Source organism: Eublepharis macularius, chromosome 15 (assembly GCF_028583425.1).
Source record: "Eublepharis macularius isolate TG4126 chromosome 15, MPM_Emac_v1.0, whole genome shotgun sequence".
NCBI classification, from domain to species: Eukaryota; Metazoa; Chordata; class Lepidosauria; order Squamata; family Eublepharidae; genus Eublepharis; species Eublepharis macularius.
Genome location: NC_072804.1, coordinates 46,548,199 through 46,575,696, shown reverse-complemented (window position 1 = coordinate 46,575,696; position 27,498 = coordinate 46,548,199). Strand labels below are relative to the sequence as shown.

General features: G+C 45.2%; 1 protein-coding gene across 2 annotated transcripts in view; it reads left to right on the top strand.

The window, feature by feature from the left end:
- The window catches only part of LOC129343233 (retroviral integration site protein Fli-1 homolog), a 36,348-nt gene that overhangs the window by 5,554 nt on the left and 3,296 nt on the right, over positions 1-27,498 (top strand). The window contains exons 2-8 of one of the 2 annotated variants that reach the window (XM_054999337.1): positions 17,740-17,942; positions 20,751-20,902; positions 21,300-21,503; positions 22,116-22,199; positions 23,707-23,772; positions 24,031-24,093; positions 27,053-27,100. In XM_054999337.1, coding sequence (XP_054855312.1) covers positions 17,740-17,942; positions 20,751-20,902; positions 21,300-21,503; positions 22,116-22,199; positions 23,707-23,772; positions 24,031-24,093; positions 27,053-27,100 — 820 coding nt within the window. The remainder of the gene's footprint in view (positions 1-17,739; positions 17,943-20,750; positions 20,903-21,299; positions 21,504-22,115; positions 22,200-23,706; positions 23,773-24,030; positions 24,094-27,052; positions 27,101-27,498) is intronic. The other variant, XM_054999338.1, reaches the window with a different exon arrangement.

The window sequence follows — 27,498 nt, the reverse complement described above, 5'->3', positions numbered from 1 at the left end:
TGGCTTGCACCTGCCCTGCTGGGCCAAGGGCCACCCCTCACTTGTGGCTGGTGTGGCCCTGGCAAAGGAAGGTAAACCATCAACCTACTGGGACTTTCCCTGGTGCACTCATTGGCCACTCCACCCCAGGGTGGAGTGGCTGGCATGTTGTACTGCAACAGGGAAATTAAGTACATTTTTATCCAAGGAGCACAGGGCCCCACACAGCATGCTCCCTTCTTCTATTTTATCCGCACAACAACCCTGAAAGGATGAGAGCCAGTTTTAGGTAGTGGTTAAGAGTGCCAGGACTCTAATCAGGAGAACCAGGTTTGATTCCCCACTCCTCCACTTGAGGCCAGCTGGGTGACCTTGGGTCAGTCACAGCTTCTCAGAGCTCTCTCAGCCCCACCCGCTTCACAGGGTGTTTGTTGTAGGGATAATAATAACATACTTTGTAAATCGCTCTGAGTGGTTGTTAAGTTGCCCTGAAGGGCAGTATATAAATCGAATGTTGTTGTAGTTGTTGTTGTTATAAGATAAGTTAGGCTGAGAGAAAGGGAGAAAGAACACGGTCAGCTTAAAGTCACCCACCAAGCTTTATGACAGAGCCAGAGGTCATGAAAGACAAGATAGATGACCTTGGGTTGTGACTGTAATTCAGCCTACCTCGCAAGTTTGTTGAACAAAAGAGAGGGCTGTATATGTTGCCCTGAATTCTTTGAAGGAAAGCTAGAATCAGAATTTATAAGAATATCCCCATCTTTTCAAAAAGTTCCTTCTCCATCACAAGCGCTCTTGACTTTAATTCCTTCTCCGCTACATCAACACTGAACTCTCTGTGGCTGCAATCCTATGCATACTAACTTGGGGATAAATCTCATTGTACTGGGAGAAGGGGGCAGTTCTCTGTAAACATACACAGGAGGGCCCAAGCTCCACTAACTGAATTGAAGATTGTGAGAACAGTATCCCTTCTGGAAAGCGCAGGCTAGCTTGACCTTGTCATATCTCGGCTCTTAAACAGGGTTGGCCCTGGTTAGTACTTGGATGAGAGACTAACAAGGAAGTCCAGGGTCACTGCGCAATGGCTGGAAATGGTAAACCACTTCTGTTCATCCCTTGTCCTGAAAACTCTGTGGGGTCACCATAAGTCGGCTGAAACTTGACGACCCTTTACACATGGATACATACATCATTCTTCAGATTTTGAAGACGTATGTGGATTTCAATGAAAGTGGATTTAATATTTTAAAGTCCCCCAGTTTCAGGAACCAGAGGAATGGATTTCCCTTCGGGAAAAGGCTGGTGCTTGTATCCCCCATTAGATTTCCTCTGTAGGGGCTTGCTATAATCTGCAAGACATCTCAAGGACAATGTTATAATAATTTCTTAATATAATAATATTCAGTTGCTGAATATTAAAAACTGAGGAAGCCTTGAGCCAGGGGAGGGAGCTGCTAACAGGGAACTAGGGCAGGGAAACTATGGGGGAACTTGCCATGTGGAGGCCCCATAGTAGTTGAGCTGTACTGGCAGTCGCAAGAGAGAAACTATGCATGTCCCCACACGGCCAACACCAGCTCCTGCCGTTTTCCATGGGAGCTCCAGACCCATGTAAGCAAGATACATATCAGTGGGGGATAAAACAGCTGGGCAAGGAGTTTAGGGGAAAACAAAACGGTGAATGAAAGGATTGAGCATTCCCTCTTTCCATTTCCTTCTTGTTTTTTTTCTGTTCCTTTTTCTGATTTGTATACCCTTGCTCAGCCCTTTGGAGCAGCTTTATTTTCTGTTTCTCTTTCTTCTTAAATCCAGGCTGACCCTGCAGTGCTCTCCCTCCAGTGCTGACCCTGCAGTGACTGGAGTGCTCTCCCTCTGTAAATCCTAGTGCTGCTCTGAAGTTAGGATCTTGCCCAGAGTAAAGATGATTGTTAAGGACTTTGCTATAACCCTCCTCCCCCCTTTCTCTCTCTCGCTGTTTCACAGTTACGATTATTATCTTGTATCTCTTGATAAAGCATCAGGCTGATTGATTGGCTCGCGTCTGAAGGAGAAATCGTGTAGGAAGATAAATGCATCACATGTTGACAGTGATGTGCAGAGAAGGTGGAGGAAGGAAAGAAAATTTCCACACAAGGATGCTGAAGGACAAAAGGCTTATGGAAATAACTCAGGCAGTGCAATCCGATGCAGAGTTACTCCAGTCCAACCCGTTTAAACCCAATGAGCTTAGACAGGAGTAACTCTGCATAGAATTGTATGGTTAGATTGAATTTAAGAAGAGCCCTGCTGAATCAAACCATCTAGTTGAAACAGGGCTCATTTTGAGGGGGAGCGCGCAGGAACGCAGTTCTGGCAGTTCCCCAAAGAGGTCACATGACAGGTGGCCCCGCCCACCTGACTCAGCCATTTTGGGCCCGTTTTGGCCTGGATTGGGGCTGAAACGGCCCAGATTGGGCCTCTGACGGGTGGTGGATCACGCTCCTGTTCAGCAGCGGCCTGATCCTGACCATTTTGAGCCCCTTTTTGGCCATTTTCAGCCCCTTTTTTGCCATTTTGGGCCCAATTTCAGCCCTGAATGGCCAGGATTGGATCCAAAACAGTCAGGATAGGTGATGCCAGGGAGTGTGGCATATGCAAATCAGGTATGCTAATGACACATTTCTGGAGATGTCAAGGGGTGTGGCATATGCTAATGAGTTATGCTAATGAGTTCCTCCAGCTCTTTTTCTACGAAATGACCCCTGAGTAGAAGCAACCTATTTCCCTGGAGGACCAACAAACAGGGCCATAGAGAGGGCAAGGCCTTCCTTTGGTATTTGTTTGTTTTTTTGGTTTATGCTCTGCTTCGCTCCTTAAGGAGGTCCAAAGTGGCTTGCCTCCTTCTCCTCTCCTCCATTTTATCCTCACAAGAACCTGGTAAGATAAGTTAGACTAACGGCCAGGCTACAAGTGACGAATGACACAGGTTGGACACTTGTCAGCTTTCCTCAAGTTTTGATGGGAAATGTAGGCAGCTTGGTGGAATGTTGGACAAGTGACAGTTGAAAAGTCCATTGGACAGCAGTCGGAGAGCCAAGCTGTAAAACCAGGACGCCTACATTTCCCATCAAAACTTGAGGGAAGCTGACAAGTGTACAACCTGTGTCATTTGTCACTTGTAGCCTGGCCCTAAGTGCATCTGGATGGCCCAAGGTCACTCAGCAAGCTTCCATGATAGGGTGGGGATTCAAAACTGGGTCTCCCACATGCTAGCCCATCACTCTAACCGCTGCACAAACTTACTCTCCACCCTGCTTCTCCTAGCACAGGTATTAAAAAGTTAGTTTCCCTTGTATATGTCTTTAGTCACCATGACTCGAAAATATTGATGAATTTGTCTGTATAATAACAGTGAGGGAAGAGTACAGTTGCTTAGACCTCATGAAGGAAGTATAATAGGAACGAGACTGTGTAAAACCGCAAGGGCAGTTTTTACAGTCTCTTAGTTTGTACAGTCGCTTACAGTCTCTTACACTCTCGTACAGTCTCTTACAATGTAAGCAGAGTTATAATAGGTAAGAGACTGTGTAAAACCGCAACTTTAGACATCTCTTACAGTGCAATCCTAAACAAATTACTCCAGTCTAAACCCACTGATTGCAATGGGCTTAGACTGCCGTAACTCAGTTTAGGATTGCACTGTTAGTTTATACAGTTGCGTACAGTTTTTACAGTCTCTTACAGTTTCCTACAATGTAAGCAGAGTTGTAATAGGAAAGGAACTGTATAGAATCCCAAGGGCAGTTTTTACAGTCTCTTGAAGTTTTTACACTCTCTTACAATGTAAGCAGTTACATTGAAATCAATGGGCTTATGAGGGTGTAATGTTGCTTAGGACAGCACCATGACACCCTGTGTTTTCTTCCTTAGTACAGGGCTGATATAATTAAAGCAGGCAGAGTAAATGAAATGAGATCCATTCCCACAGTGTGCTGTAATGGTTACTGTTGGATCAGAGAAACCCAGGTTTGAATCCACACTCTGCCACAAAGGACCAAGCTACAAGTGACAAATTCCACTTGAATGGCAAGTGAACAGGGAGGAGTACACGCGAGTCTGTTCACTTGCCATTCAAGTGTAATTTGTCACTTGTAGCTTGGCCCAAAACTGACAAGATAACCCTGGTCCAGTCACTCTTGTTCAGCCTGTTCTATCTGACAGGGTTGTTGTGAGGAGAAAAGAGCAAGAGTCTAGTAGCACCTATAAGACTAACAAAATTTGTGGTAGGGTATTAGATTTCGTGAGTCACAGCTCACAGATGGGGAAGAACAATCTGCTCAGCAGAAGAGCAGGATTAAAAATACAAAAAATATTCTCACCCTGCCTCCCACGTTCTATCAGATTTGCTCTGACCATAAATTGGTTAAGCATGTTTTAAGTAAAGGGTGAGGGCAAGGAGAATCTAAGCAATAACATAACCTCACTGGGAAAGTTGGTGGCTATTTTCTTATCTGACTACATCCAGAAAATTTTAACAAGTGATTCTCTTCCTGTCCGGGAGATAAAGGGCTTGGAAACAATTCACCTCCTTAATCTCAGCACGACAGTCTCCCTCTAAAGGCACAGAAGCTACCCTAAACTAGCTGAGCGCCACCTCCTACAGCACAAATGTTGTCATATTCAGAGTGCCTGCCTGCTTTCCTGCCTGCTTTCCATTTCAGACGGGGCCCCCAGACCAAGTTGCTTGCCTATATGAGTGAGCGGCCGCTTCTGAAATATAAACCAAACCTCCATTAAATATGGAAAGCTTCTGGCTTCTAAAATGGTAGTGGCCTTTTTTGCACAAGCGATTTTTGCCACTGTGGGCCCCATACTTCTTCAGGTTTTCTTCCAAATTCCAGACAATCAAATCCCCCTTCAGATTTCAATGTGGTGTTTTAAGAGTTCTCTTCTGATGAGAGTCTCTCTACACCAGACATCTTATATGAGGACACTCAAAACCAGGGCTTTTTTTTCAGGGGGAACGCCGGGGAACGGAGTTCTGGAACCTCTTGAAAATGATCACATGGCTGGTGGCCCCGCCCCCTGATCTCCAGACAGAGGGGACTTTAGACTGCCCTCCGCAGCAGTCTAAACTCCCCTTGTCTGGAGATCAGGGGGCGGGGCCACCAGCCATGTGGCCATTTTCTCTGAGGGCAATCCACTGAGTTCCACCACCTCTTTTCCCAGAAAAAAAGCCCTGCTCAAAACCAAAGGCTCTGTCAATTTCCCCTCTCTACACAGAGCCACAGAGGGTTTGTTAATTTCATCTTCACCTCCCCACTGTTCTGTCAATTTCACCTCCCCTTCAGGGAAGCAAAGATGAAATTAACAAACCCTCTGAGGTGCAATCTCTGCCAGCTCTGCCTAGAGAGCCTTCGGCTCTGTCTTTTTAAATGATGCTTCCAGGTTAACATTGTCTCCCCCTGTGCCTGAGTATCCTTGTGTAAGATGTCTTATGTAGAGAGACTCAGAGTTTTCTGCCAGTGGGGAGAAAACTTGGAAGAAAATCCTTGAAATGCCGCACTGAAATCTAAAAGGGGAGTTGATCATTCGGAAGAGGTACGGGGTCAAAAGCAGCAAAAATACTCTGGTTTCTCTTCAGATCACATAAAAGCAACAAAAATCAAATGTGCAAAAAACTCCTGTGTTGCAGGGAGAGTTCCTAGGATTCTTCAGGACGTTTTTTAATCAAGACAGACAAAAGTACTCAATGAAAAATGAAATTGTGGAATTTGCTGTCAATGGACAGAGTAATGGCCACAAGCATAGATGGCTTTAAGAGGAAGTGAGACAGATTCATGGAGAAGAGGTCCGTCGATGACTACTAGCCATGGTGAATAAAGGGAACCTGCGTATACAGATGCAGCAAAACACTGAATACCAGAGCTTCGAGTCGATATCATGGGGATAACTCAGTCTCTTTGCCCTGTTTATTGGCCAGCCAGGGCAACTGTTTGACCACCGTGTGAAACAGGATACTGAGTGAGATTAATCATTGGTCCAATCCAGCAGGGCTCTTCTGATGTTCTTATCAGGAAGGAAGCGATCGGTCAGGAATAGCAGACTATTTTGTTTCCAAAGAGTGTTCCTGAACTTGGCTTAGAACGCAGGGGCCCAAGACAGCAGGGAGTGGGTGTGTTCCAGGACACTCCTAATTCATGCAGACAAGAAACCTGACCTATATTGCACATGAACAGTACACCCAGAATCCTCTGCGATAAGGAAACCTTTTGTGGTAGACAGGTAGGGGAGAGGTGGTCTGGCTGGGATTTTTGAAAAGGTTTGCCTGTGTGTTTGGTACTCTTGGAAAAGCAGAGTTGGGTGAAATTAACAAAGAGGTGAAATTGACAAAAACGATTCTCCAGCCTGAAGAAGCCATTGTGTCATTTTCACTTGTACAGATTCGCAGGAACTGAAAAATAGATCAGAGCTCAATAAGGGGCTTTGCCAGGTTTTAGCTTAAGATTTTGTATGTGAAGTGCCGTCAAGTCACAGCTGACTTACAGCAACCCTGTAGAGTTTTCAAGGCAAGAGATGAACAGAAGTGGTTTGGCGTTGCCTGCCTCTGTGTAGCAACCCAGGACTCCCTTGGTGTTCTTCAGTCCAAGTACTCAGCAGGGCTGACTCTGTTTCGCTTCCAAGATCTGACAAGATCAAGCTAGCCTGGGCTTTCCAGGGTTAGTTACAGCTTGACGTTTTAGGAGCTGCTTGAGATTTTAGGAGTTGCCTTTAAAAACAAAACAAAACTGTCTCTCCTTTTCTACATGTACAGAGCCAGTATGGCATGACAGAGAGTGTCAGAGCAGGATGGACAGTTCACACCTCTGCTATCAATGGATAATCTAGGGCGGGTCAGTTGCTGCCTCTTAGCCCAACCTGCACTGCTGTTATTCTGCCTGGAGTCCCTTAGAGCAAAGACATGGAGGGTTCCACAACATCATAAATAAATAAATTTAACCTTTAATAGCGTGTATGGGGCAGGGAGAAGCATGTTCAGACATCACAAATAAACCAGAGCTTGTTTGTGACAAACACAAACCTGGTTTGTTCTGTCACTTGTTTCCCCATCCTCTCTCATCTTCCTCCTTGCCCACAGAGATTAAAGACTTCCTGGTCTAAACCTATTATTGCTATTATTATTTATATTATTTATAGTCCACCTTTCTCATTGAGACTCAAGACTGATACAGTCAGTAGTACAGTCAATTTCAAAAACATTTCAATAAACATCATAATAGGGTATATAATTGCAAATGTGCAAAGATTTAAAGCCAGCAGAAATCCAATACAAAGTTGAAAAAAGGTTGAAACAAAGCATAAGCAATTCTAAGACTGACAACAACATAGAAACTGCCCTGTCAGATCATACTTAAAGCAATAGACAGTACAAAGTAGTATAATCTATAGTCCCTCTCTATCTTGTTACTGATGCTTAGCTCTCTTATCTGAGTAAAAAGCTCTCTTGAATAATTCAGTTTTGCAGTCTGTGGAATTGCACTGTTGGGATGTCCAAATCTGAGTACCTTAACAAAATGGGGTTTGTTGCTTTCCCAGTAACCAGATTTAATCTTGGATCCCAGCTAAAGGGTGTGTCTAATTCAGCTTGTTAAGGTGACTTCATTCAGACACCACAAACTGGAGTTCACTCAAGACTTCTGTCTTCAGTCTCAGCAAATAGCTTGAGGGTAGAAGGGAGGGAAGCCCACACGTCCACCTCAAAAGGACCCTTCAGGTCACTTATATTAATAAAACCCTACAATTAGGGTATTTCCTTAATTTTGTACTCTGTTCTTTTTTTCTTCCCCAAATCTTAAAGCATTTAAAAATGTTTGTCTAACATTTTTCCTTATGAACACTAAAGAATGTTACAGGGGGAAAGAAAGAAAAACAGAGAAGTTTTAATATATTAAAAGAGAGAGGCAGGCTGTCAGGTTAGGTTAGTAACGTTATAGTTAACAGCCAGTAACACCCTCCTTTCACTTCCTGTTCATTGGCTATGAACTGTTATGGGCCTTTTGTTCTTCAACTTCTTCAATATTGCTGAAAACTTCTGCCATAATCTCTAACAGTTCCCCCTCCCAATCATCTTCAATCTACAATCCTTTGAGTTAGTTTTCTTCTGAAGCTAGCCATCAGCTTAAATGGAAATGCCCATTTGTATATTATTCTTCCTGTACCGAATCACCTGGTCAAGAATCTTCATTCCCTCTTTTTCCTTAATGCGACAGGAAGAGACGTTAATAGAAAAATCCATGCTGACTCATCTGTGGTTAAAGTAGCATATTATTCTCTGTGGACTGGGGCCGTTTTCACACTGCTTACTGGCCATGGAATATCATGCCGAGTTCCCGGAATGGCAGCATCTTCCTGGTGCGATTTCACGCAAGAACTACCATTCTCATGTGAAATTGTGCCAGAAGACACTGTCATTCCAGGAGCTCGGCACAATGTTCTGTGGCCAGTAAGCAGTGTGAAAAAGGCCTGAATCAACTAGAACAATGGAAGATCCTTGATTGTATTCCTTTATACTGAAAGTTCCCCTCAACATGCCCAACAATAGTTGCTGTTGACCTTCAGCATTTCAGGGTTAAACAGAAAGGATACAATCCTACAAAGTTGACATGAAGTCAAGCTAAAATCTAAGGAATTGCACCAAGCTTTTCCTGGGTGAGGAGGATATGGTGCTCCTTTCCAAACAAATTATATCATCTGTTTTCTAACTGAGCTTTGTCGACACAGACCTCGGCTACTGGATTAGCCCACAGCACCCGTTTGCAAGCCTAGCTCATCATTAAGGTACCAATACCTGTGTGGGAGCTGATCATAGAGTCCTACCTGGATCAGAGTGCATACCGAGTCCTATGAGGAGAGGCTGAAGGAATTCGGTATGTTTAGCCTGGAGGGATGACTGAGAGATGATATGATAACCATCTTCAAGTACTTGAAGTGCTGCCATATAGAGGATGGCGCAGAGTTGTTTTCTGTTGCCCCAGAAGGTAGAACCAGAACTAACGGGTTGAAATTAAATCTGAGTTTTTGGCAAAACGTTAGGAAGAACTTCCTGACAAAGCAGTCCCACAGTGGGACAGGCTTCCTTGGGAGGTGGTGGGCTCTCCTTTACAGGTTTTTAAGCAGAGGCTAGATGGCCATCTGACAGCAATGCCGATTCTGTGAACCTGGGCAGATCATGAGGGGAGGGCAGGAAGGGTTACATCAGCGCTTAGTTCTTGTGCCCCTTTCTTACATGCTCAGGGCAATGCCAATCACCACCTTGGGGTCAGGTAGCAATTTTCCTGAGGCCAGTTTGGCTAGGGATCCTGGAGGTGTTTTGCCATCTTCTGGGCATGGAGCAAGGTTCACTGTGGAAGGTGGGGAGGGGAGGTGGTTGTGAATTTCCTGCATTGTGCAGGGGGTTGGACTAGATGACCCTGTAGGTCCCTTCGAGCCCTATGATTCTATGATTCTACCCCTTAGCATGGACATTTGTCTCGCAAAGTTCTCTATCTGAATATTTTTGGCTGGGTTGATATCCTCAGACTCAGCATGAGCATTTTGACTTCCCAATGTTTTCCAGTTTACAAATTGCAACCAGTCAGTATTTAACAGCCAGCATTCAATAGCAGCCATTATCTGTTATTTGACAGTACCCGACAGAACACATTTGACAAGATGTATTTGACAAGATTTTGACTTCTGACAAACAGCCAAGTTTAATTAATGTTACGTTCACCTTTCATTTGTTTAATCAAAAAATAATCCTAATTTCAAAACTGCCATTTTTGAATTCCAGCTCTAGTATCCCTTAAACTCAGATTTTCAAAGGTGCAATTTTTAAATGTTCAGAATTCAACGTCAAGGTTGGAGGGGAACATTTTGCTATATTTCAAATCCGCATGACATTTTCAGTTCTGTTTTAGCAATCCTGGACATCTGGCAATCAAAGGTATATCGCCTTCAGACATGGAGGTTTCTTTCCATCCAGCTAATGGCCATAACCTCCAGGAATAAATTATTTTTAAAAGGACCATTTTCTACTACTAGTGGCAGACTCACTATACCTTGTGACCATGAATTCCAAAGGAAAAAGAACGGACAGTCAAATATGTGGACAACTCTGCCTTTCTTTACAGACACTTCTCTCCATCCCTTCTCATGTACTATGTTGCCTGGTTTTATAATCATGCAAGTCTTGTCCATTTCTCTGTGGGTGAGTTTCTGCTGGAGAGATCATGCCAGGCAAACATCTGGATCACACCCAGCCTGGCTTTCCTTTTTGTTTAATGACTCATATCTTGGTGCCACAGTCTCCTGATTTTGTTTTGCTTTGGAACTGGGTGCCAGTCATGCTGTTGTGCCAGCAACCCTGGCATCACATGTACCCGCTCGTGCCCCATGCCAAGACTTGGTGGTGCAACAAGGCATCCTAAATTTGTGCTCAGGCATTCAACCATCGCAAAGGAATTCATTATCACAAATAACAGCTGACGGCTGGTGGCTAGTTTACTTATTTAAATTGTCTGTTCCCTGCACGCTCAACAAAATATTTCTGAAGATTTTTTTATTTTAAAAAGTAAACATACAAAGCAATAAAAAGAACAAAAATCCACAGCAGCAATTCTTCCTTTAAAAGCAGCAATGAGAAAGGAGATTTAAAAAAAACATCCAGGAAACAGTTCAAAGCAGTAAAAACCAGGAGAGAAAACACCATCCTGCAGCCATAGACATCTTTGTCTTTCGGTGCTACACCTCTGAAGATGCCAGCCACAGCTGCTGGCGAAACGTCAGGAACTACAATGCCAAGACCACGGCAATACAGCCCGGAAAAGCCACAACCACCATCGTTCTCTGGCCGTGAAAGCCTTCGACAATACATCATAGACATTTAAGCCAATCCAACGAAAATGAGACTGGGAGAGACAAAGGTTTGGAAAAATTAAGTTATTTTCATCCTGTGCTTAAGGGGAAAAACAATTTGGTGCCATGTGAATCTCTGAGAGTTTCAAAATCTTGGTGCCGCAACAGAGAAGGCCCTGTCCATGATGCCCACCCCGTCTTACTTCTGAAATCAGAAGCACAAAACGAAAGGCATGTGAAGATACTTTTAACTGACAAGCAGGTTCACAGGGACAGAGATGCACTTTCACATGTTCTGATACCAGACGGTGTATGGCACAATTGAACTTTTCCAAATTGCGCCCAGAGACAAACTGGCAGGTAGCAGAAATCTTTTTGATGGCTTGGATTAGAAAAACAAAGATGGAGGCTGGGTCTACCAATATACTAGCCATAGGAGCTAGAAATGGAATTTCTATATTCAAAGGCAGTATATTTTTATTTCTTTACTTCATGTATACCTTGCTTTCTCCCCAAAGCAGTTTATGCCATTCTCCTCACCTCTGTTTTATCCTTACAGCAACTCTGTGAAATAGGTTAGGTTAAGAGTGTGTGATTGACCCAAACCCACCCAACAAGATATTCTCCAATTATCATGTATTTGGGGCTCTTTTTTTTCCCAGAGGGGAAAATTTGTACAGATAATCTTAAACATAGGTTTATGAGATTCCAAAGTGATCTCAAGATTATATACCCCTGTTTGAATACAAGGATTTAGGTAGCAGACATCCTGCCTCAACAGGGCCGCTGCAATCCAAATACACCCCCCCACTATCTCCAGCTTCTTTTTAATATTTACAAATGCATTGAAAAATCCAGGCATGGATCTCCCACATAACATGTCGTCCAGTAGTGGGCATCCTTTCTGGCCCAAGTGCCAAAGAACAGCAGCATCTACCTGTGAAGGTGCTGACGTGCCAGCAAAGAAGGGTGGCACTTGGCCAGATGCCCTTGGAGTAGCAAGCCAAGCCTCCAGTGGCCCTGCTGGCACCTCAGGGATTTGACTTGGCCTCAGCTGGTGGTTGGGCAGAACTGGGAGGAGATGACGGGCATCCACAATGCCTGCCACTTTCTCCCACTGCGCCAGCTACAGCAATGCTTGGATGAAGATCTGAGCCCAGGTGCCAAGCAAAATGATCAGGTGTATTGCTGGCAGCACAAGTGCCAGGAGCGCCCATCAAGAGGTCGTTTGACCCTCAGAGGTGGCATTCTTGTGTTTAGGCTGTACCATAGTGCCGTTTTTACTCATCAGTGAGCCTGATCTCATCAGATCTCAGAAGCTAAGCAGGGTTGGCCTCGGTTAGTAATTGGATGGGAGACCTCCAATGAAGACCAGGGCATTGCAGAGGCAGGCAATGGCAAACCACCTCTGTTACAGCCAAGCTACAAGTGATGCCTGACACAGGTTGGACACTTGTCAGCTTCCCTCAAGTTTTGATGGGAAATATAGGCATCCTGGTCTTGCAGCTGTAATGGTGAGCCAAGCTGTAAAACCAGGATGCCTACATTTCCCATCAAAACTTGAGGGAAGCTGACAAGTGTCCAACCTGTGTAAGGCTATGACTGAGGGCATGCTCCACCACCAAGTACCTCTGAAATCCACAAGACTGATTTTCAAGCAAGTAAGACTCAAGCGCATGATTTCTTCTCCTAGGCCTCAACAGCCTTGCTCGGCAAACTAAAGAAGCATGGTGCGCAGAATGGGGGGTGTGAAGCGAAACCAACCACAGCTGCCCTCCCCCGCCACTGGAGTCTTTGCATCTGTTGATAGCATCTTCCACCAGCGCTGCTGGGAGAAACGCCTACTCAGCACCCCCAGAGACTTCTGCTTTCGATGCACACAGTAGTTAACTCTTGGGGGTTGGGAGACAGTTTTTAGATGCAGCTTTGCTTGCAAAAAAACCCAGAATTGAAGCCCAGAGCTGACCCCTGGGATCTGTTTTGCAGTCCCAGAGAAAAGTGTCACCTCTTTGAGAGACATGTGTGAACCTTTGCATGGTATGGAAGATAAATGGTAAATAACTTCCCATTAAGCCTCTATTAAAAGGACAGGGTATTTTTCTCCAGGTCTGTTGGCAACCCTTCCCTAAACTATTCTTGGGGAAATAGGAGGTTTTGCTGAATAGGATACTCAGAAGAAATTTAAGAATACCATTGGGTGACTGATTTGTGACCTTCAACTATTTAATTTATTAGATTTATACTCCGCCCTCCCCACATCAGCAGGCTCAGGGCGGATTATTAAAGATATCTTTTATCAACAAATCATTTATTTTAATAACTTACTGAACGAAATCTGCATTACGATGCTGCGATTGCTACAAAGAAGCACACACGCTTTCTGGGTTTTGAGATCTTGTACTCTTTCGCCACGGCAGGGTATATCTTAGAAGAGGCATTCCCTGTGTGAGTAAAAAAGGAATGCCTCTTCTAAGAAAGCCTCTCCTGATTTGTGCAGACTTACTTTAAATGTGAAAATCTTCACATTTAGTGGTGGTGCTCCAGGAAGGGGTAGAGTTCAGGGAAGGATAAGATTGGGAAATTCCTGAAGATTTGGAACAGAACCTGGGAAAAGTGGAGTTTGAGGAGCGGAGGGAGCTCTGCAGGGATGTAATACCCTACAGTCCACCCTCCGAAGCTGCAATTTTCTTCAGGGGAACTGATCCTTGTAGTTTGGCAATCAGTTGTAATTCCAGCTGGGAAAACTCCAGCCCCGCCTGAAGTTTGGCAACCCTAAAGAGCCACAAGCAAAGGTGTCAGTTGTTTATTTGAAAAGTTGTACTGGAGATTTTTCCAGTAATGTTCCGAGATTAGCAGTCACGTTCCAGCAATCGTGTCCCGAGACGTCTTTTGTCCTTCAACAGGAACTACCAATATACCAAAACTCACTGGAAAATCCAAGGCAAAATGTAGACTGGTGCAATCAAGCAACACAACGCTTCAAGTGGCAATCTTAAGAACGCTTTCCTGGCACTACGCCCCATTGGATAAAAGGGTCCTTATTTCTGAGTACAGCTGCTTTGCCCAGCTTGCCCCTTTCAGGGTATTCTAGCTTGTCTTTGGAGTTTGGGTCATTTTACATGGAAAGAGCAACAGGTTGCTGGGGGAAAAAATCCAATCTGGCCTGCCCAGTCCCTAAACTGATAAAACTCTGTCCCGCTGATCCCACCCAGGGACCAGCTTTTTAAATTTATTTATTTCAGGAATCAGCAGCTGCAGCTAGTGAAAATGGCCTTGCCTCTTTTTTTGGCACCAGAGAGAGAGAGAGAGGCAAACAGCATTCGTGACCGGCTTTAGCAACTGTGGCTTGAATAGCAAAGAACCTCCTCCCTGCTTTTCCTGAACCGGGGCTGCGTCACTGCCCTGGAATTCCATTGTCAAGCAAGGCGAAGAGTTGTGGAAACATCACAGGATAGCCACGGGAAACCTTGGCTGGCCGATTCCCTCCGCGCTGTACTTTCCAAACTGATTCCACGCCTCGTTTTTAAGGGACCTTGTCAAAACCTGTGGCCTGGTCTACCTATGCAACTGAATGAGGTGGTAGAGTCCTGCTGGTAGAGTGGGCTGTACCGCTTCAGTCTGAATGCAAGAGATGCTGTTTTTTCAATGCTCTAGGGTTTAAAAAAAGCTAGCATAGCTGGCAAAGGATACCGAAGAACCTTTCTTTTTGCAGGGTGATCTTTTTCTTAATTGGAAGGACATTCAAAGCTCATCCCACCCCACCTTACAATCAAAAGTAGTAAAGTCCAATCTACCACATCATTCCGCTTTAATAAGATAATTGATATGTGGAAATGGGCAGCTGAACTTTTCATGGCAAAAAGATAAAATTAAATCATTGGGTAAACTGTATCGCATAAAACCTCCATTCCATCATCATCAATCTTTATTGTGTTAATGTGTTTGCAAAAAGCCATAGCAAAAATACAAGAAAAATTAAATGCTCATCAAGATAAAACTTAAAAGACAATAAAATAAAATTTCTGGACATTTTCATGGAAAGGATTAAAATATTCAAAATACAAGACATTTTTCTCCAGTCATGTTGACAAAATGAGTGCATCCCACCCCCACCCCCCAAAATTCCCCACTTTAATGCACCTTGAGTCTCAGCAAGGAAAGCAGGCTATATTGTTGTTGTTGTTGTTATTGTTGTTGTTGATGATGATGATGATGATTGCGCTTATATACCGCTCTTCTAGACAGGTTAGTGTCTCACTAAATCATGATCTATATATACAAATGCTAGACGTGAAAAATAAAATGTGGACTGCTTCTGTGTTGACTGATGCAAGCTTCTTGTGTTTTATGTATTTTACTTCTTTATTTCGACCCCACTTTTCTCACCAGAGCCCCTTACAAGAACATTCTTCCCTCCTCCGTTCTATGCACATAACAGCCCTGCGAGGTAGGTTAAGCTGAGAGAGAGTGACTGGCCCAAGGTCACCCAGAGAGCATCCATGGCAGAGCGGGGGTTCGTCTGGCAGTCTAACCACCACACCATGGTGGCTCTAACATGGAGTTGCTTTATAAGCATGCTCAGTGGGCTCCTGTTCAAAAAGTGAGAGTCCCTGCCCAAATTGCACAGGAGAACCTCAAAGAGGAGAGATGACTGTGCAAAGCTCGGCAGGAAGCGACCTCCCCTCCCCTCGGCTAAACTATTTTTGCGTGTCTAATCTAAGTCGCACAGTCTGTGCTCCTACCCTTTCTTCTTTAACAAGTCCGCTATGCAAACATCCTGAACCTGTACTATTTCTCTATTTTTTTTTAAAAAAAATCTTGCTCTGAATTTGAGCTGCCTCCCTCACCCTTAGCTCCAATTGTTTTTTATTTATTTTAAAATGTGGATCCTGCCAACCGGTCTACCTGAAACTCTCTGACGGGTTAGAATTTGCTTTTATAAAAAGATGCAAATTCAAAAAAAGTTTTCATTTCTCTGCTAGGAAAAAGTGTCCCTTGCTAAATGTCTGTACATTGGGCTAAAGATAAAGGAGCAGGTTAAAAAAATAAGTAGCTGGCTAGCCTTTGTGTGGGTGTGTGGAGTTTAGGGTGATAAAGACTTGGTTCTCGTACTTTTAATACATACAACCATGTTTAATGTATGCTTTTGATGAAATAACACTTGGAAGCCTTAAGACGCGATCTAACAGTGCATGAAATAAACCATTTTAAAAAATAATAAACTGGAGGCATTTTTTTTAAAAAATCTACAATATTAAAACTTATCACTTAAACCTGTAAGAACAAAAAATGTTTGAACCATTGATGCTGAAACCACATTTTCCTTTCAGAAACTCAACAAAAGGTGTCTGTAAACTGTGCTTGTTTCATACCATCTTTCCGTTTGTCCCATTGACAATTAGAGAGTGTGCTGTATAGTGGTTAGAGCAGTGGGTTCAAACCCTTACATTGCAATGAGACTTGCTGGGCCACCTTGGGCCAATAGTCACCCACTCACACACACTGTCTCTCTGTCTCTCATCCCAACCTACCTCACAAGGTTGTTGTGAGTATAAAATGAGAAAGGGAGAATCTTGTACGTTGATCTGAGCTGTTTGGTGGAAGGGAGGGAAGATGCCAGAGAGATAAGCTTTGACAATTTGGACTCCTGAACTTGGAATCATTTGGGAGGGACAGTTTTTCTCACTCCTCTGCAACCTGCTGAAATGTCCCTGTGAACATGATTAGATTATCTCAGCAGACAAATATGCCTTATATGCAAGCCGAGTGTTGGTCTATCTTGCTTGGTTCTGTCTGCTCTGACCGGCAGCAGCTCTCTAGGATCTCAGAGGAAAGTTTTCCCAGTACCTAGGGGACCCTTTAACGGGAGATGCCGATGACTGAACCTGGGACAGTTCTGACATCAAGCAGATGCTCTGCCGCTGAGCCATAGTCCAAAAGAAATATTGAAGCTGTCTTATACTGAATTCGTCTTTTGGAGTATTATCTACTCGGAGTGGTAGCAGCTCTCCAGGGTCTCAGGTGAAGGTCTTCCACATCACCCCCTACCTGATAAGTGGAGGTGGAAGGAATTGAACCTAGGACCTTCAGCAAGCCAAGCAGATGTTTGGCCACCACTGAGCTTCGGCCCTTAATAGCAACAACAGCAGCAGCAGCAACGACTAGATGTACAAGTACACATCAATGGCCAAATTAACCTCCTATGTGCACAACAGAAAAAATGGAAAGATTTCTTTGATTACTTAGGTTAAGACGAAGATAAATTAAGGTAATTATGCAACAAAGATAAAACACAGGAGAAATGACCGGTTAAAAATTATTGACATTAAAGTTTGGGTAAAAGCAACTAAGGAGAGGGGATGAGAGTTATTATATAATTTAGCTGTGCTGTTATACATTCTGTATATATCTTTCTATTAGCTTATATTAAATTCAGATGTAGAGCTTGTATAAGTTTCTACGCACTTTCTATTGTTACATCTTTTCTTTTCAAATAAAATCTTTACTTTGAAAACAACTGTTCTTATATATGGCTCTTCTAGACAGATTAGTGCCCCACTCAGAGCAGTGAACAAGTTAATGTTATTATTATTTCCCCCCTCCCAATACAGTTGGGGAGCTGGGGCTGAGAGGAGTGGCATACCCAAGGCCACCTCCTAAGCTTGTGGCAGTAGTGGGATTCAAACCAGCAGAATGCTGATTCCCAACCCAACCACTTAACCACTATGCTACAGCAGCTCTCTCAAGAGAAAAAGAGTCTACTGTTCTCCTCCACTGATTTCGACTGCCCTTCTTCTGTTACGTTAATATTTTGCCTAAGCCCCTCTAAGCACACCAGGTCAACGCTTACCTCTTGCCTTGGCACCCCCTTCCCAACAGGAGGCGCTGTCGGTGGTGAGTGAGGACCAGTCGATATTTGACCCATCCTTCAGCACCCCACACCTCTTGAAGACAGAGCTGCCCTCAGTGGATGACTATGGCGACAAAGGCCTCAGCTTGGAGGAGCCTCAGTGGTCGACCCAGAACAACAACAGAAGCCATGTGGTGAAGCAGGAAACCGAGCAAGTCAACTGCTCCAGCAGGTCAGCGGTGATGGCTTTGAGTCTGACCTGGGAAAGCCCCTGGCTCAGCAGGGTTGCCAACTTCTTTTTGGGCAGGGCTCTTGTGCTCACATGGGTAGTAGGTGTTCATCAGGCAAAGCTTTCCCCCTACCCTCCGTATAGATGTAGTCACACAGGAAACATACATGAAATTGCCTTACCCAAAATCAGATCTTTGGGCCCATCAAAATAAGTATTGTCTACTCAGACTGGCAGCTGCACTCCAGGATCGCTGGTACACTCAGGGCTCATTTTGAGGGGGAACGCGCGGGAACGCAGTTCCGGCAGTTCCCCAAAGAGGTCACATGACAGGTGGCCCCGCTCACCTGACTCTCGGCCATTTTGGGCCCGTTTCAGCCTGGATTGGGGCCGAAACGGCCCAGATAGGGCCTCTGACGGGTGGTGAATCACTCTCCCGCTCAGCAGCGGCTTGATCCTGACCATTTTGGGCCACTTTTTGGCCATTTTCATCCCCTTTTTTGCCATTTTGGGCCCAATTTTGGCCCTGAATGGCCAGGATTGGGTCCAAAACAGCCAGGTGCTGTCAGGGGGTGTGGCATATGCAAGTCAGTTATGCTAATGACACACTTCTGGTGATGTCAAGGGAAATGGCATATGCTAATGAGTTATGCTAATGAGTTCCTCCAGCTCTCTTTCTACGAAATGATCCCTGGGTACAGGTCTTTCAAATCGCATGCCAAGCAGATGCTCCACCAGCTAGGGCTGCCAACTCCAAGTTGAGAAATTCAAGTTGAGAAACCTCAACTCCAAGTTGAGGTTTCAGGGGTGGAGCCTTGATAGGGCAGGGTTTGGGGAGGGGATGGACCTCAGCAGGGTTTAATGTCATGGTCTACTGCCCAAAGCCACAGTTTTCTCCAAGGGAACTGATCTCTGTGGCCTGGAGATAAGTTGTACTTCCAGGAGATCTCCTGCCACCACCTGGAGGTTGGCAACCCTATCTACCACTGAGCCACCACTCTTCCCTCATGGAGAAAGCTTTAGCTGCTGGATTTCCGCAGCACTTAAAGGTGCAGGATCCCTGCTAGAAAAAAGTTGGAACTTTGCGTTTGCAGAGCCCACACCCTGTTTCCAGCGCCATGCCAGTGGCAGGAAGATGGAATGTTATTTAGTCCCCCTGGTGGTGAAAAGGAATGATGACAGATTTGGAGGTTTAGATTACAGCCGTAGGAAAAAAAATATAACTGGATCTGATGTAAAGTGAAAATGTTTTTTTGAGAAAATGGGGTGATAAGTACGATCAAAGAGATCTTGTATTCTGTATCTCCCAATGTCAGCCTCCATCCACTCCCCTCTAAGGTTGCCAACAGTTTTTCTAGCCTTGCTCCTCTCCATTAAACATTTTTCTCCATCGTTTTATCACTATACCATTAAAATCTTGACCTGTTAGATTTCTGCATGACACACTGCTGTTCCCAGTGGCAGAAGCAATAGCCAATCAAAAAAGCTTGCTCTCTTGTGTTTTTTCCCTTTTTTTTTTTTGAAACAATCTAAAATTTCAGCTTCTTTGGGAACCTAAAGAGTTACAAGCAGAAGGATACCAACAAAGTCGCAACAGCATAAAGTTTACTTTTACTCTGAACACAGAATTTCAGATGCATTAGGACAAGATCCAGGTTGAATGAGAATAGTAGATAGAATAAATGGAATGTTATTTTGACTAGGATGGTGAATTGGATTTAATAACACCTATATGACTTGTTTGTAAAATTGTAGATGAATTTGTAAAGCTCTGTATCCAACTTTTTAAAATATTGATTTTAAAAAAAAACTTTAAAAAAGGACAGCAGAGTTCACAAGCAAATTAGCATTTTTTCCTCTCTTGATGTTGGCAACCATAGAACTGGTTTTAACTCTACCAGGTTCGTTGGTCCTAAGAGAATGATAATTCGGGGCTTAAGCACGGGACTTCTTGGTGCAGAGAAGTAACTGATCATATTCCAGCTCCAGCTTCAAGCACTTTTGAAGATGGCATCAAAGAGGGCGCCCCATTTCTCCTTCTCGCCCTTCCGCAGCCACGTAATGGGTAGCAAGACTGCTCTTCTCCTCAAGTTTTGTGGCTCTTCTGAAACCCACAGGAAATAACTCACTTCCCTTTGACCAAACAGTGTAGATTAGCATTTTGGCATCAACAAAAAGTGCTTCGTAGGGGGGTCAATAGGGGTCAAAGCTTCAGTCAAATTTTCTGGCAAACTTTCCTGAAAGGAGGGCAGGAGGGAGGCCAGCCAGGACGCTCTCTTCTAGGATCAGTGTACCGTAGGGAGGGGCTGGCTGGCAAATGTAACCCGGTGTTCTCTACTCCTGACTTGCACCCTAAGATCCTTATAGTTAGAAATTTCTGAGATCCTCCTTATGAAAAGCATATGTTCCGTTTGGGTTATTATATGCCTTTTTGGTTTCAGGGTTATTTCGTGCTTTTGATGCGTTCAAATTTTTATGTGCTGGCTTTTAATGGTTATTCATTTTAACGATTTTACATTTAATGATTTTTTTAAGCTTTTATGTCATGACCTGCTGCTTTTTGGTTTCAGGGTCATTTTGTGCTTTTGAAGCATCCATGTTTTCATGTGCTGGTTTTTAATGGTTGTTAATTTTAATGATTTACATGTAATTATTGTTTGAAAAAAAATCTTTGTCATGAGCTGCCTCAGGCAGGACTCAGAAGAGGAAGCATGTAAATGTTTTAAACCAATCAAAACATTGACTGACTTTTATGAGATGAGCTAATGGGCCTTATCCGCTTTTCTCTCATCTGCCCTCGCCCCCACTCAGGCAGTCACCTGTCGATTGTAGCATAACACGGCGGAACAAAGCAGGAGGAACAGTTGACCCTTCCCAGATATCATACCCAGGTGGATACAACCCACGCAACAGCCCCCCAGCCAACCCCCCCAGCGAGGAGAAAAGGGTCATCGTTCCAGCAGGTCAGTATAAGGACCTCCACCCCTCGCCTTAGTCCCTTGCTGACTTTTTCTTATGGGACACAATGCGCCACGTAGTGTCTGGTTTGCCAAGCTGCTTTTATGTTTATGGAGGATGTCCCCCCCCCCTACCCATGAATCCACCCCTAATCCTGTTCTTAAGTCTTCCTTGATTTGCATTGGGGCTCATGGCTCCAGAGCCCCTTTTGAGTGCTAAAACTCAGCCCTGAATTAAGGGAGATCTGAATAAGCACGGCCACCCCCCAACTGGGATTGGAGGAAAAGGTTAAGAGACCATAGTAGCCAGGCAAGGTTTGCACCCTGGCAACCAGTGATGCCGCCCCGCATACACAGTCCACTGCAGCCTTCATTTTTGCCCATCCCTACATCTCATCTACAGATCCCAGCGTCTGGACACACGAACATGTCCGTCAGTGGCTGGACTGGGCAGTGAAGGAGTACAGTCTCCTGGACGTGGACCACACCCTCTTCCAACACGTGGACGGCAAGGAGCTTTGCAAGCTGGGAAAGGAAGGCTTTCTACGACTCACCACACCGTACAACGCGGATATCTTACTGTCCCACCTCTCCTACCTACGGCAGAGTAAGCCTTTGCACCGGGGAAGTGCCATGCCAGCTCTGGGTCCAATGCCTGTCCCAAGTCTATTCACTGTGGAGATGAACCCTTAACAGCAAAAACGTGCTGGGTGATCTTGACTGTGTCACACACTCTCAGCCTGTCCTACCTCACAGTGTTGTTGTGAGGACAAAAATGAAGAAGGGGAGAATGTTGTAGGCCATTTTGTATCCCCCACTGGGGAGAAAAGTAGGGTATAGATGAAGTAAATAAATAAACACCTCTGCCAACACGGAAGGAAATGCCTCTTCTAAGACAACATGTGAGCATCTCAGCATTCTCTAACACCAGTAGAGGCATGTGTCCATCTTCATATTGAAAGGTTTTATTCTGAGGCAAATGTATGCTGATTTAAGCCTCTTAAGATGAATTGGGTAAGATTTTTTGAATGGGATGATTGCCTTAGCGACAAAGCTATCACCAAGTTATCTTAGAATGTCTCATTTTGAAAGATAGGCGCTATAGTCTCTGAATAAGAGCTTCTAGATCTTGAGTCTGCAGAAGAGATTGATCTGTGGCTGGCCGGTTACCATTCGGCCCCCTCTCCTCTAATGGCTTCTTCTCTTCTCCCCTGCACAGGCAGCCCCACGTTTACCTACCCGTCTTCACCAGTAATCACCCAGCAACCACCCCCACCCCCACCGAGGGCCCAAGTCAAATCCGGTAAGCTGATAACATGATTGCCCATAACCAGGGTTTTTTTCCTGGGAAAAGAGGTGGTGGAGCTCAGGACCACACAATGACATCAGTTTAGGTCAGCTGGAACAAGGGGGGGTTAAAAGTTTAAATCACCCTTGGCGAAAATGGTCACATGGCCAGTGGCCCTGCCCCCTGATCCCCAGACAGAGGGGAGTTTAGATTGCCCTCCATGCCGCAGAGGGCAATCTAGACTCCCCTCTGTCTGGAGATCAGGGGGTGGGGCCACCGGCCATGTGACCATTTTAAAGAAGTGCCGGAACTCCATTCCACCGCGTTCCCGCTGAAAAAAAGCCCTGCCCATAACAAAGGAGATGCAGGTGTGGTGGTGGGGGGCTAAGAACTGAGAGCTAAGCTACAAGTGATGAATGACACTTGCCTGGCAAGTGAACAGACTCACGTGTATTCCTCCCTGTTCACTTGCCATTCACTTGCTCTCCACTTGATCAAGTGGAGCACAAGTGAATGGCAAGTGAACAGGGAGGAATACACGTTAGACAGCAAGGCCCAGGGAAAACCTGGCCATAGAGTTGATATTGCATTCTTTTCTCTGGGAACCCACTTGGGAAGCAGGAGAATCACATGGTGTACTTTTGAATGGATTATGACTGGGTGTAGAAGAATGAAAGCCTGCACGCCTCCAGGTGTTAAATCTAAAGACTTCCCTGCCTATGGAAAATTAACATAACATGGCTAGGCTGGAACCTTTCCCCCTGATGTGCTACCTTTCTTTCTGCTGGGAGTTTATAAATGGCAGCGGTTGGGGGGAGCTTTCAAATGAGAGATCCACCACTTGCCATCCCAAGTGATCCAACCCAGTCACACAAGCATATGGAGTTGCCTTAGGAAGGGGTCCGTATGCAGATATGGCCAGTGACCCTTGGTTGTACCCAGATTAGATTATGGGAAAGAACTTTGCACGGAACTACCTTTGAGAAGTGTTTGGAAACTCCTGTTGGTGCTGAATGGGGAAGCCCAAGTACTGGCCTGGATCCTGTCTAGATTTCTATGGGGTTCTGCCATTTTGGCTGATTCTTTCGCTATGGTATCTCTAGGATCCCCCGTCCCCCAGGAGCAACATTCTGGGGTATGTTTGGGTGGCCACAGGTAGGAGGAATCAGCAATCATGGTTGGCACATACCCTGCCACCCATGGGCAGGATCCAAGCCAATGCCTGGGGCTGTTCTTTCTGATAAGAGAATTGAACCAGCAATCCCTTCTCCAGGGCATCTTTTACTTCTTGCAGACCACAACTGACCACAAGTACTCTTAAGGACAGCATCCATTTCTGCCTCTTGCTTTGTTTAACCACAAAAAACACTCGTGAAATTCACTGCATTTTCTCACCAGACCATTGAACCTTGGTGGAAATGTCACCACAAATGCAAAGACACCCTCCCCATCTGAAATGGTACTCCCCATTTAATTCAAGCCCCTTTTCTATCTATCTTTTCTATCTCTATCTTTTCTATAGAGTCTCCCTATGAGGAAATCCGACGGAGCAGCTGGAGTAGTGGCCCGATCAGCACAACTCCCAAAGGTACTGAACTTTCTCCAGAAGGGAGGTGGGGGGCGCAGGGCCTGTCGGAGCTCTTCTGTTACCTCAAACCAGGCACCTCTTCCCATATCTCTGGCAGCCGGGGCCCCACCATGCACTGACAGCCAGTTTGCTGCATCTTCGTGTTATTTCAGGTGTTTTCCTAACAAAAGGCAGTGCACGGCTTTTGTTTCTAGCTAAACTAAGTAACCACAAGGGCCGTTTCCCTTTCTCCCTCACCTGCCCTCTTTCCCAATTTAGGTTCCCCACCACAGATCCAGAGCGTGGGCCGAAATCCTCCTGATTCTACACGGGTCGCACCAGGTATGTCGCTATCCCTACTTCTGGAGGAAGTCCTACCACTTCCTGTCTTCTAGTTGAGCTGCCAATTTTGTTTTTAACAGGCCTTCCTCCTGGGTTTTGATTGTCGGTGTGATCTACAAACATGAGGGGGGGGGAACCTTATCTCTGCGCTGTGAAGAGCTACTAATTGTAGCCGACTGAGCAACTGATTAAAGCATAAGAGCAGGCTAGGCAGTTTTTCTGTATATATAAGCCTCTTTGCAATGCTCTGGTCTGGGATGAAAAGCATGCACCAGCCGTGTAGACAAGGCAATATTTATGGCTCCTAGGGGTGCGGGGGAACAGGCGACAATATCGATCAAGTGATCATGTGCAAGCTGCAGCGTGTCATGAGGGTTGCCAGCTTTAAACTGGTCCCTTTGGCTGCCCCTTTAGTATGAGTCTGCTCTGCAGCAATTCTCAGGCGACGTTATTTAGCTCCATGCCCTGAAAAGCTTCGACTGCCCATTTCTGCATGTGAAGCCGCTGTTAAAGGGACAAGCCTTCCCCAGTCCCCCTTCCAGGTCTGTTGGCAACCTTACTTGTCATGCAAGTAGGAATAAGAAAAGTTGTGTGGGCTGATATTCCCTCTTCTATGGCAGCACAGAAGGCGGGAGATGTGGCCCAGATTGCAATGCCTCTCTTTCAGATTCCTGCAATGCCTCTCTTTCAGATTCCTGTGTTCCTTTCAGTCTAGGGTTGCCAGCCTCCAGGTAGTGGCTGGAGATCCCCCGGAATTACAACTGGTCTCCAGGCCACAGAGATCAGTTCACCTGGAGAAAATGGCTACTTTGGGAGGTGGACTCTATGGAATTATGCCATGCCAAGGTCCTTTCCCTTCCCAAACCCCTCTTTCTCGAGGTTTCATCCCCTAGATCTCCAGGAATGTCCCAACTTGGAGCTGGCAACCTTAGACCTATCTCCTGATGGCGGATACATTTAAAAGGAATACAGGCCATTTGACCCTCTGCTGACCTATTAAAATTCAGGATAATTACGATATTTTTGTATCCTCTTCTCTGTCTCTCTCACACACACATAAATACACACACACAACCAGGGGTCATTTCGTAGAAAAAGAGCTGGAGGAACTCATTAGCATAACTCATTAGCGTATGCCATGCCTCTTGCCATCACCGGAAGTGTGTCATTGGTATAACTGATTTGCATATGCCACACCCCGACCTCACCTTTTCTGGCTGTTTTGGACCCAATCCTGGCCATTCAGGGCCGAAATTGGGCCCGAAATGGCAAAAAGGGGCTGAAAATGGCTGAAAAGGGGCCCAAAATGGTCAGGATCGGGCCACTGATGAGCGGGAGAGTGATCCACCACCCGTCAGAGGCCCGATCCAGGCCGTTTTGGCTCCAATCCAGGCTGAAACGGGCCCAAAATGGCTGAGTCAGCTGGGTGGGGCCATCTGACATGTGACCTCTTTGGAGAACTGCCGGAACTGCATTCCTGTGTGTTTCCCCTCGAAATGAGCCCTGCACACAACCTTGTACAGTGCGTCATGATGTCCTCCACTTTTCCAGATGGGGAAACTGAGGCTAAGGGTTAACAGCAAGCAAATCCATAGCTGAGCTTTAAGGTAGCTGATTTACTTTTTTAATTTTTAATCACAGGGTTTCTTTATGGTTAACAGCTCTGCGACTAACAGATATTCAGCTGGTGAATCTTTTCTTGCATGATAATGGGCAGGAAAAGGATTATTGGCTGGATGTGTGTTGGTGTGTCAGCTGTTAAAGGCACAGGAGCCCTGCTAGGAAAGCAAGCTGGCAACCCTACTGAGGTGGTATTTTGAAACTTGGCTCCCAGTTCTATATGGTGGGTCTCAGATGGTTTGGTCCGAGGCCTTACTGAGCTAAGACAGGGCTATACCACGTGAGACCTGTAAGTGGCAGCAGGGCTGTATTATTCATAAGGCTGACTAGGCCGAAGCCTAGGGGCCCGTCAATTTTGTTTTGCTGAGGCACACCCCCACATAAATTACAATTAATTGATTCTCTTATATAAACCTCTATTAATAAGATAATTAACTGCTTCCTTATTGACAAATTGTCTCTTATATTAAAACAATTATCCATTAATTATATATTTTTAAATAAATAATAAAAAATGTTATTCACTTCAAAATATTACCATATTGAACAATTATAACCCCTAAATGTGCTTTCCTGAAGAGTTCTACTTGCACAATAAAAATATTTTTAAAATTGTGAATAGAATTCTTCAGGAGTCCCTCAAAATGGGTATAGGGCTATGTACTGTGGTCTAGTACCTACCGTACCAGGCCAGGGTCAGGCTGTCAGCTGAAGTGAGGTGAAAAACTGAAGTGCTAGAGGGGGCCCGAAATAGCTGAAAGCTTAGGGGCCTGGCCATGGCTTACAGCAGCCCTGGGTGGGAGTTAGGGTTGCCAGGTCCAGGTTGGGAAATTTCTGGAGATTTGGGGGGGGCGGAGTCTGAGTGGGTGGGGGTTGGGGAGGGGAGAGGCCTCAGTGGGGTATAATTCGATAGAGATCTCCCTTCAAAGCAGCCATTTTCTCCAGGGGAACTGATCTCTCTTGCTCGGAGAGCCGTTCTAATTCCAGGAGATCTCCAGCTATCACCTGGAGGCTGGCAAGCCTAGTGGGAGTATTCCTCAATGCAAAAAAGAAAACCCTCCAGACAGAAGACTTGCATTTTCTCCCTGACATGTTAGCTTTCTGTGTGAAAAGCTTTGTTGCAGAGAGGAGTATCCAATGAGATGATCTCCCACCTGCAGGATCCAGTGGGACAGCCCTGACCCAGATTTACCACCTCAATGAGAAATGGACCAGAGAGGCTCTAGAATTAGCAGTGAGATACCCTAGGATGATGGGATGAGACAGATATGTGGGGAAGGATCACTTGAGTGCACCCGACTCTAGCCCTTCTCTCTGATTCACTTCTCGTTCCTGCCAGATCCATACCAGGTCCTAGGACCCACTAGCAGCCGCTTGGCAAACCCAGGTGGGTCCAAATCTCTTTTCTCTTGGGGGTTGTGGAAAGGGGCAACAGGTTTAGGGAAGCCATACCTTTTCCTGGCAAGAAAGTTCACAAATGGGAAGTAGCTTCACCTATTGAACTTCTACCTGTTTTGTTTCCATTAGAGGCTGAGCCAACAAAAATTTCCTGGGAGGAATCAAAGTTCATTTCATTAGTCAATGGTGGTGGAGAGTGCCATCAAGTCATAGCTGACTTCTGGCGACCCCTAGTGGCAGCTTAACTTAAATCACTATCCTAAGCATAATTACACCCCCGTAAATCAATTACAGCCAATGGGCTTCAAAGGGGGTATGGCTCAGGGCCCCCAGGCTCGTCCACTGCCTCCTTGTGAACTGCCAGCCAGAGTCAATGACCAAAGTGAA